The sequence below is a fragment of the Neodiprion virginianus genome, chromosome 2, assembly GCF_021901495.1.
Source record: "Neodiprion virginianus isolate iyNeoVirg1 chromosome 2, iyNeoVirg1.1, whole genome shotgun sequence".
NCBI lineage: Eukaryota > Metazoa > Arthropoda > Insecta > Hymenoptera > Diprionidae > Neodiprion > Neodiprion virginianus.
The window spans coordinates 8,976,915-8,988,538 of NC_060878.1; the positions used below are offsets into that span (position 1 = coordinate 8,976,915).

The 11,624-nt window shown below is 44.0% G+C and overlaps 1 protein-coding gene across 6 annotated transcripts in view; it reads left to right on the forward strand.

Annotated features, from left to right (window-relative positions):
- LOC124298790 (homeobox protein araucan) overlaps positions 1 to 5,396 on the forward strand; it is a 67,645-nt gene extending 62,249 nt beyond the window's left edge. For 5 of the 6 annotated variants that reach the window (XM_046751281.1, XM_046751283.1, XM_046751284.1 and 2 more), the window contains 3 exons: positions 161 to 1,088; positions 1,168 to 1,248; positions 4,738 to 5,396. In XM_046751281.1, coding sequence (XP_046607237.1) covers positions 161 to 1,088; positions 1,168 to 1,207 — 968 coding nt within the window. In that variant the 3' untranslated portion in view covers positions 1,208 to 1,248; positions 4,738 to 5,396. Of the gene's footprint in view, positions 1 to 160; positions 1,089 to 1,167; positions 1,253 to 4,737 lie in introns of all 6 variants that reach the window. The other variant, XM_046751282.1, reaches the window with a different exon arrangement.
- Positions 5,397 to 11,624: the final 6,228 nt, after the last annotated feature.

Consider the following 11,624-nt stretch of genomic DNA (forward strand, 5'->3'; position numbering starts at 1 on the left):
GTGCGTCTCACTTTCGCGCCCCGGGGATTCCCGGCATTTTTTTTATTTTCCTTTCCCCGGGGAAAGGGGGAAGGAGAGAGGAAACCGTGCACGCCGTTACTCCAGCCCAGCCGTCTCGACGATAACTTGAAAATCGTTTTTTCTCCACTCCGGTTTTCAGAACCCATGAGGCACGTCAAGGCCGAGCATCTCCAGCACGACAAGGACCTCGACGACGACGACGACCTCGACCTCGAGGAGAATCCACGCCGAGGCGAGCACTCTTTCCACCATTCTATGCAGCCCCACCACCACCACCACCACCAGGGCTACGTCGGGGACGAGCACCTCAAGGACGAGGGCATAAAGTCGGACTGCAGCGCCGGCGGCGTTCCCATACCTGCCACCAAGCCAAAGATTTGGTCCCTAGCGGACACGGCCGCCTGCAAGACACCCCCGCCCCCGAGCCACCCCCACCACCAGCAGTACCTCCACCACCAGCAACACTACGCGCAGCAGCAGCACCCGGGTCACCTCGCCGCCTCCCAGGGTCACCACCATTCCCAGCAACCCTGGCTAGGAGGGGGCGGTGGAGGCCTGACCTCGTTCGCTCTTCCGTCCTCGGCGTCGATGAGCCCCTCGGCTGCGGCGACGGCTCCGTACTCGAGCGCGGCCGCGAGGTACGGTGGTTTCCTATCGTCGTCTTCCGGCGGTCAGCTTCACTACAACCCAAACTCGTCGGGATCCTCGTCGAACGCTTCCTCGGCAGCGGCGGGGTTTCCAGAGGTTGGGACGGACACGCCGCCCCAAACACCACCCAACATGAAAGTGGCCACCCCCAACGGGGTGATCCAGGGCCCTCCTGGGGGGTACATCCCTGGTGGCAATAACGGTAACAACTCGGCTGCTCACTACCCCGGAGGCCACGCGGCCGGTTATCTATCCTCCAGTTCCGGATCCGCCAGCAACGGGTTCAGTCCTCGGCTCCAGCACTCGCCTCACAAGGACTTCTCGCCTATGTCGCAGAACTCCCTCATCCACCAGCAGACCACCGCCAGCCTTCCCCCTGTGGAGGCAACCACCACCGCCTTCAAGCCCTTCTACAAGGGGTGAGTCCCTTAAGATTTCATCCAAGTATCGGAGTCGGGACTCCCTTCGGTCTAACACCATTCTTGCAATTTGTTACAGGTCGCAATCAATGGGCAGCGGGTTCGTTTCACCTGTATAAACTCTCCGAGGTCTGAGATGCGGGGGTTCGCCGTGTCAGAGGTTGGTACGTTACTTCCTACTGTATTACAGACCGTTCGTTGGCAGCCCCAGTTTCTCGCCCTCTGCATGTAAGAGGAGGATTTTCTCATTCGAAAACGACAGAAAAAATCCTACAAACAAGGCTACAAGTCCGAGGCTCTGATCGTTAGTGTCACACGTGGGACTTGAGTCCGGTTCCCAAACCGTACAAACACTGGCCCAGAAGGTACTCGGGGGCCAAACTGGCGCGGACTCGAAAGGTGCGGGAGAATCGATAACGAATTAATATCCAGTAGGTCGATTGGTCGTTAGTCGAGTCTCGCGTCGAAGTAACGCAACGGGCACGTATCGATGGGGCCCGTATTGAAGAGGAGAGCTTCACGAGCGCGTGGGCAGTCTGCGGAGAGCGACTATCGCCACCTTCTTGACAGTGACAAATGGACAGAGATTTCAATCGCTGAATGGAATCACCGCTCCGTCGCTATAGCGCTTTCCTTCTCGCTTCGACCGCTATTCCGTACCCTCGATTCCTCTCGCTCATATCCGCTAGTCGCACCACGGGAGCGCGAAGACCACAAACTCGCGTTTGGCTCTCTCGAATCTGGTTTCGACTAGCATCGCGCCACCACGACCGGCAAATCGCCTACCGCCACTAGATTCATCTCGCCTTATTGCCTCCGCTTGGCGACAGCCTTTCGGACCACATTTTATTCGAGTTGTACACGTACAACAGATCCAGTGGAATAACTTTTATTTCATTTTGTTTTCGGTCTTTAATTCCTTTCTCATCAGCTGTACTTTTCTCAGTGGGATTCGTAGATCGACAAGTCGCGATGCAAACCCTTCAGTGATTATCTTTCTGGTCAAACCTCATGAAATTTCGAGCCTTGTGCGTCAGTTTCAATTTGAAATTATCTCTGTTGTAATGGATTTTTTTCCACCGCACCGCGGGCCAAGACGCTGACCGATCGAATCTTTGGACGCGTGATCAGGGTCCGAAGAACGTTATTTCGGACCGTTCATGTTCGGTTCAAGAAACGATAGAGGTAGTTGAGGGTTGAGCGCAGGCTCCTGTCAACGAAAACGTAGAATCGACTCCTCCAATGATCAATGTCTGGTAAAATTTGACAACTTGAGAGTTTTTTCGACGTCTGCGAACGGACACGTTCTACAAAGATTCAGAATCTCCGGAAGTTGAACGGTACACAGAAATCTCCTTATCCCCCCGAATTTTTCTCTCTTCCACGCCCGGTCGGGGTGGCTCAAAGTCCGGAGGACTGCTCGACGACGGGGGGGAGCCGAGAATAAAATGGAAATAATGCAGGATCTCTTAGCGCCAATTCCCGGATTCGAAAGTTTATCCCGGGTCCGTAGCCGAGCGAATGCAGCCGGGTGTAGTGGAAAGACGTCGTGAGTGCATCGCGGTGGAATTTCGCACGGGTGTAGGTAAAGGAAAGAGGACGAGGCTCGGAGGCTCGGATGGCATTTGGAATAACAGCGGAAAGCACTGAGAAGCTACGCGCGTCGCTTCGGTCCAGCCGGGTGTTAGCCGCCTCCCTTATCTCCTGGCGATCTGATCCTAATTTATAGTCGAGGCCCAAATAAACTAGTTTTCGCTGTCGTCACCTCGGACCCCGTCCTCGGGCCCGGCGGCCACTCGAAACTGGAAGTGTCGAGAGTCGGGCCCACGCAGCGCCCGGCCGAAGGTTCGTATGTACGTACATAGGCGACACCGCTGCACATATGTGCTCGGGTTGGATGGGGATTCTCGGCTCGGGCCGATCGCTACTCGCAGGACGAAACCGGGGACCAACGGCGCAGCCTCTCGGCACCGGCAGAATTTCAAAAAGTAATCCTCGATGCCGAGGTAATTGCCAATTAGCGTGAGGATATTTAATTGCCATTAGCCGGCAGCCCCTCGATTCTCGGGGAGGCGACTAGCCCTCGTCCAACGTGTGGTCCTTCATCCTACCCGTTGCAGAAGCCTTTCCCCAATTTTTCCGCATTCGCTGATTCCCGGTGGAAAAATTACCCATCGAAGGAAAGACCTCGGATAAACCGTCAGCCAAAGATCAACAGGTGCTGCTGCTGGTCCGCGCTTTCTCGCCAGTAGTGAAATGAATTTTCTTTCACTGGGTATAACATCTTCGAGTAAATGAGTAATGAATCAATGAATTCTATTCCCATTGTTTTCTCATTCGATTATCGGATGAAATTCACCTCACCGATCTACACTCTCAAGAGAACGGGAAAGCTATTTCGATTCTGACGTGTTACCCAGTGTGCAATTCACTCCGGGTAACCGTACCGGAAGTGGATACACGCAAGGACGTTTCGCGGAAGTCGGGCACCACGATGCAACAGGTGCTGAGATCAGGCCCATGTACCGCAGGAATGGACGGCCATTTTGTGATGTGAATTACCGCGGCATGGCGAGGTACCGTTTGAACAAGCGTCTCAAGCCCGTTGGCTGTCAGCCATATAGGTATCCGCTCTATTCGTACCCTGCGGAGCGAACGACACGATTTTTTATTAGGTACACGCTAGACGAGAAAACGTTGAAAGAAAGAGACGCCGTTCGTAGAAGTGGACAGAAAAATAGATAGAGAGGAATAAGAGGTCGTTATATCAAACGATGGCCCGAGGGCGATTTTTTGACTTCCTTTTTTACACTTTTTTTTTTTCAAAACATCTTTGTATTCGTTTTTCATTCATTTTGCGCAGAAGTCGTAGCGGCCAAGCCCGCTTGTTAACAGTTAGACACGTGTATCACGGGCTTTTATACCGACGCGTAAGGCGAACGGGTTTTCGAATTATGCAACTACACGAGGCATGGGATCGCACGTAGTTCGAATAGCTACGCGACGATGCAAATGCGTGTAGGTACGAACATCCGGATACTGGGGGGGGGGGGGGGGGGGGGGGGGGGCGGATATCGGTAAACATTACCCACCCGTCATCCTAGAGCTTGCCAATTAGGGAGAGATCGGACAACAGCTTCCGCTTGACCGAACTTCCGGAACAGCTGATACATCTGTCACGTGTACAAGAAACGTCAGTTTTCCCACAACATCACATGTTTTCATCGATTTAGCATGTATTAGATATTGCAAAAATCAGTGTTGCGAGAAATATTTTTTATCAACTACCGGCTGCCTCTTCATCTTTTAAAAATGTTCCATCTGTCGTAAAATTTAATTTCATTAAAACGAATCTAGGGTAATACCACGATGGTTTGAAAGTCAACTCTTAATCAACTGTATCGTTAATAACGTCGGATATTGAGTACAGTCGTTTTCCACTGTGGCTTTTTACGATTAATTTACTATGCATGGTCGTACGAAAGTGGAGTTATACAGATGCGGGGAAAGTAAAAATGGCCATTTTCCTCCTTGATAAATTTGTTTTGTCTCGACGGTTGGAAAAGGTCTCTTGAACAAGCTTTTTCAAGTACAAGTCACAATCTCCGCCACACATCCTCACCGTGTTATTTCTGCTTTGTCGTTTCAGTGGGCAATTGGAATCGTCGTTATCGTCTCGTACGGATGGATTAACCTCGAGGACAAAGACGCTGGCACGATTCCACTGTCGAACGCCGAGCTTCGAGCAGCCTTCGAAATCATCTCGGCGCATGGGCAAAGTGCATTATTAATAAACGTGGCGTGACAAATTGCGCATAAAATACCTATCACGTAAAACTACGCGGGGTGCAGCGTGTTTCGGGTGGTCCCCGACCTCTGGCCTTTCTTCTCCCTCTCCTCTTCATCCTCATCATCTTCATATTCTTATTCTTCCTCTTCTTCTTATTCGCGGGTTTCTCTCCCTGAATATTTCCTCTTTCCAATCAATTTTCTCGCCTCATGTTGTACATAACGAGTACCTAGTTATCGGAGACCGGCGGTTCACCCCCGCAAACGAATAAAGACACCGATCGTACGTCTACAGATTCTAGAGTATCGAAAGGTCTGTCTATCCCGTGTATCTTCGAGTGCGTCACTCGCACGATCACTCATCTCCACCCGTTAACAATACCTACCTGTTAGAGTATATAAATAAATGAAGGAATAAATAAATATACACATAGGTATATCATATATACCATAAATGAATTTATATACATAAATATAAATATGAATATATATATTAAAGAAGAAGAAAAAAAAAAAATAATTAAAATATACATAGTAGAATATAAATATAAATAGTTCACAATTGTCACTACGATTATTAATATTATTATTATTATTATTATTATTATTATTATTATTATTATTATTATTATTATATTTACCATTTTTGTTTATCATGATTATTAAAATTTATCATTATTATCATTATTATTATTATTATTATTACAGATTATTATCGCAATGATTGAAATATATCAACGTATATTATATGAAATTGTAGTGGTTATAAGCTGTGTTCGTACGTTAACTGTACGATACTTTTAGCCCCTCCCTCCCCGCCCTTGCCCCACACTTCTCCTCTATTCCGCAGAGTATACGTGCTATTACATCTTACCTATAGATTTGAATTTATAATAAAATTTCTATAAATAAACATCAAACATGTACGTAATAAGTAACATTGTATAGGCGATCGTACAATTTTCAATTCAATATAAGTATAATATCTCTATACGTATATACGCACTGCCGTTTACTCGCGATACATGTCGTATATATATATATATATAAAAAAAATTTATTACGTACTCGTATATCGTGATGATCCTGGAGAATTGTAGCATATAATTAATAGCGAAGAATATCAATATTATATACCTTATATACAGAAGGCAATAGCGTCGTTACGTTTTGTTCACGCGGAACAACCGGTAAAGAAAATAAACTATAACAGGTATCGCAGTAAAGAGATAACATATTTGTTTTCAAAATAAATACGTACACACACACACACATACACACACACAATCTATAATGTATAATTATCGATCACAATGACAACGCAATAGATTATTCGTACAGTTATGCAATACGTATTATATCCTACTGTTGTTATTATAAAATTGGGATAATCGAGAGAATTGGGGAGAGCTGAAAAAAAAACTTGAAATTTTTTTTTCTTTAGTTAGAAGAGAATTTTTTATTATTATTAATTTTTTTTTGGTTACTCTATCAGCACCGTACATATTAACAAAAATTGAAAAGTTACATAGAAATATATTATTAAATTGTAATTATTATCAATAATATTATATTATAATTACCGAAGTGAGTGCGATCTCTTCACCTAAACTCTGTCGCTCTTTCTCTCTTTCTCTCCTCTTCTTAGACAATCCGTATCTCTTCCTCTCTCTTCCCGGTACAAAAATACAACAAGGCAAGACGAACGATTTTTCCATACATCCCGAACGTCAATTTTGTCGCTAATTTGATCAAACCCTCAGACAGAGAGAGAGAGAGAGAGAGAGAGGTAACGAAAAGAACGTCAAGAAAAGTAAAAATTGTACATTGTTTTGTAAAAATACATTTATTTGTGTATCTGTGATAAAAGGGAAGATAACAAAATGTCGAGAATGCGAATGAGAAGAAAAGGAGGGACGGAGTGGGTTGAGATTATCCGTACACTGGAAATCCGGAACAAAATCCTCGTAATTAAAACGAATTAAACCAAGCACGTTACGATAATATGACAAAAGAGGAAGATAACAATGAAATTGGGGGGGAACGTGTGAAATTTAAAGAGAGAAAATGCGAAGTAACGCAGAAATGCGCAACGCGTCGTTGTAAATATGTACTCGGCGAGTCGTGCCGTCGAGTTTGGCGAGAGTTCGAGGGGCGTAGGGCGGAAAGGGGAAAGGGGAAAGGGGAAAGGGTGAGGAGAGCGGCCGGCATCTCCGAGCGGTTCGGTCCAGCACAGGGCTCTCGAGGGTCAGTGCAGCCTGCAGTCGGGCATTCGGTCTCTCTTTCTCTCCTCTCTCCTCTCCTCTCCCTTTCTCTTTCTCTCGATGCGGTGGTCCGCTGCGTTCTCTCCCGTCCCGAAACCCTCACCCACCCCCTTTAACCCGTAAAACCTATTTGTTGTGAATATAATACGATACTATGCGATATACCATACGATACGTAAGATCAGATACACTTATACACATTATATACTTTCTATATATATATATATATATATAAATATTTGGTTATATCCTTATACACTATACAACCATACATATTATATAATATACTGTGAATTTAATTGTAAAAAAAAAAAGAAAGAAAATTATCATTACACACACGTCTTGTAAATAGTTCTGAATGTGAATATAGATAAAAATATATCTCTTATTATTAATATCAATATAACGACACATTATTATTATTGTTTTATCATTATTATTGTCATTATGATCATTATCGTTATCATTGTCTAATACAATTACGAATTCATATTATAATATAGATATATAGTTATATTATTATTATTATTATTATTATTATATATTAAATATGAGAATATCAAGTTTCACGTGTTGATTTCAATTAATTTCTTTCTGGCTAGATTTTTTTTATAACATTCTTTCTTACTTTCATTTCGTTTTCCAACTTGATATCGAAAACTATCGTGTTCTCGTTTAATAGAAAATTCGTTAATTCGTTGGTTACGCAAACGAAAGAATAGCATCGATAAATCGTATAACATGCTGTTATATTTGCAGTTTTTGTTTTCGATTTTTTCAATTATTCAGAAAATGTAATTCAAATTCGGTAATTACTGTATTGATACAACTAAACTCTTGAAATTGTGAGAATACATTGCAAATGTTCGAATTAAAAAATGTTGTCATCTATTTACAGAGGTGATATATGATATCGACAAAATTGGTTGTGGATGGTTGAGCTTTGTTCAGTGAATCGTGGAAGAAAAATGGAAAGCGAAGGAGGAAAAAGAAGATAAATGCTTAATACCTTACAAGAACAGACAACCACTGCGCGTCTCAGTTCGTGCCAAGGTGCGAAACTTGGATTTGCAACATCCCGTGCGGTTCGTTAGGAGATTTATGGCGAATACTTTGCTCGATTACGAAATCGTCGAATTAACGAGCGTTTAACTTGGTCCGAAGGATGCGAAGGTACAGACGGGTAGTTACGATCGGTCTTAACGAAGTCAAACGTCAATCGATCGATGGATTATCGGTAAAACTTGAAATTAGAATTGGAAATTAGCGGGACAAAAGATCATTTCATCGGCGAGCTGGAGGAATCTACACTCAAGACACTCAAGGGCTGCGCTTGGCAGCGTGGATCTTTAAATCATCAACCGAGCTCTTGTCGTTAGGAAATCAATTGAAAGTCAATTGCGGGAATCAACTACACGACTTATCACCGACGGTCCATCCGGAATCTCTGAGATGCCGCGACTTGAGAAAAATTCTCACGTTCTCATAAATCGAGTGGGTAAAATAAACGAAAGATCAGAGGCGATACATCGCCGCGTGGTTTTGTGGCTATTAGCTATTTGGGTATAAATTAAAGTTTGAAAAGGATCAGGCCCATAAATATCGCCGTAAGAAAGCGCGGTAGCGCCACGGTGAGAAAAATAAAATAAAAAAATGAGCGAAAGAACCTGAAACCAACGGTAACTTTACCTCCGGTTGGTTATTATCTTACAAATTTCGAATCTTACAACAATTTTTATCTTTCCCTCCTTTGATAACCGATTAGCCGCGCGGGACGGTCGTAATAAACCGCAACCCGCACGCAGGGTGCAAAAGGAACAGAGAACCGTAAAGCTCCGATTTGCAACAATTGCGACAGCAATAATCCTCGCGCACAATGCTCGCCAGGCTCCGACTCATTGTATTCTAATGTCCGACTCCAGCCACTTCTTCTTTCTCTTTCTTTCACAGACTCCGGATTGGTATTCTTACTCTTTCTCTCGCCGCCGTGTCTCAGAACAGTTGTTTATAGGGTGCAGTCAACTAGTGTAAGTCCAATTTGTGCCCCACTGAGGCGTCCGTCTGTTCGCTGCCTCCTTTATTCCCTGCCGGACACTCCAAAGCCACCATACTCGCGTTTATTCGCTGCAATTGATTGGTCGCATGTGATAATATGACCGAAAAATGAAAATTAGTTTTCTAGCTGTTACCGGAAAGTCTAGTATCCGTTTCTATTCTTTCTCATTACGATCGCTGTTGCTATATTTTCTTGCAACTGTTGCGAAAATTTAATGCTCGTGCAACGATAAATTGACGTTGAAGCCTTGTTTAACTAAAAAAGTAGAGCAAACCTCAGAAACTGATTTTGCGTTGCAATAACCAAAAGAGGATCGACGATAGCGCAAAATGGTTACGCGTACCTCGTTTTTCGTAATCACAACAATATTCAAACAGTTTTTTTAACGATACCTGTTTTACTGAATTTTTCTAGTTACTGTAACAAATGAAATTTTTCTCACTGTATTTTCTCCCAGACATCATTTATTTTTAAAGTCTGTGTTACGACTCGTTAATTCTCACTCTTTGTTTAACGTACGTTTAACGTAAGTACAGAATGATTAGTTACGTTTTCTCTGGACTGTTATATTATATTGTTAGTTCAATTTTTGTGATTGTATATAAACTATTTACAGTTCCGAGGAGGTCTTCCCTCGAAGGGGCGAAACCTAAAGTAAGACTTTAGTTTTTGATTGACCTACGACACCGAAATAACATTACTGTGCACGAATAAGGTCGAGAACTCTTTCCTTCAAAGGTCCTCAGTGTCAACAATGCCTGAGCGAGGATAAGCGAGCTATTGTTGAACATATAATTTTGAAAAACTGGTAAATTCGAAAAATTAACGACGGAGCCAGGAATCGAACCTGGTATCTAGCGATGCTTTACCGGAGCCTTACTCTACTAGACCACCTAGCCGCCCTGACTCTGATGTCGTTAATTCCTCTCATCACCAGTAAGTTCAAATTTGTTTTCTTGTGCTGTGATAGTATGTGTGAATATATAAAGTGTTCTTCCTCTTCGAGCACAACTGTAAGAATGTCTGTAAGTGTGTTTACATTTTGGAATCTTACGCTTCTGATGCGAAGCCCGTAAGACAGTCAATGACCGTCTAATATTGAAATGTAAGATTCCAAAATGTAAACACACTTACAGACATTCTTACAGTTGTGCTCGAAGAGGAAGAACACCTTATATATTCACATAAGCGAGCTATGTCACACGCCGGTTTCTTGTCATTCTTCGCTATTTCACCCCAATTTCAAGAGATAACAGAATTCGTTCAACGGCGTAAATTCGGTAGTTCAGTATCGAACCGACTACGAACCGGGCTGGTCGACGGAAACTGTTCGCGACTCGAACACGCAGTGACATCAAGTGTTGTGTGATAAACCCGGTGTGAACTTGGCCCAAAATTCGTATGGCTGCAGGAGCTACTTTCCAAGCTTCACGGTGTCTTCATCTTTTTATGGGGTTTTATAGGTGCGCCTGTGAAGAAATGGCGCTTCGTGTCCACTTCCCTTGGTTTTGGTTTATTGTTTTTGTTTATAATTCACCTTTCGCTTGTTTATTTTGATATTTTTTTTTTTTCACAACGATCGTCGATCCGAGGATAGCCGGAACCGCGTGAACGTCGGCAGGGTCTGTATAGGAATTCGTATATTGCCGATACTAAAATTTTAACAACTATAAATTGGGCAACAAAAGTCCGCCGGGCGCAACAATCTTCTAAAACAAAGAGCGAGGGGGGCGTTTGATCCCGCTTCGACCGACCGGCCATGGGCCCCATGGCTATAAACTCATGACCGCTATAAGGCCAATCTTGAGCCGCGATACGAAGGGTGTATACCTGTATGTCGGTGGGCAAGGCGGGTTCGCAGGGCTCGGTCATCTCCCGTATACCGCAAGCTATACAACTGCATAAAGCAGAGGTATGTAGGTATACGATTATACCCGTGAGCCCGGCTACAGATGCCAGCAACTGAACTTTACAAGACTACGATGCTTAACAACGGCCTTATTTCATTTCCAGAGAATTATTATACCGTCTCTATACTCTATAGGATCGCACCGGCCGGTGCAGCGTTAATGCATCACTATCTCGAGAACGGCTGCATCGGGAGTAGCTGCAGAAATAAAGATGTGCCATGTGGTACCTGAAACGAATTGAACGAAACAGGAGAATCTTACATATCTATTCCTTCTCAAATACCTCGGGTTCGCAATAAATCGGAAAATTCACTTGCGGTACGACTCGGGACTCGTCACTTATTGCCTTTTGATGTTAGTATCCGTAAATGGTATCCTTGCGATGAAAAGGATGGAAAAATAATTATCTATGATCTTCTTACGAAGAATGATCGAGGACTTCTTCCGGTTCGAATAGTGCACTATGGGAGGCGGGAAGATATCGCAACAGGTGTTCACGCTGGAGGTGACACGGTTG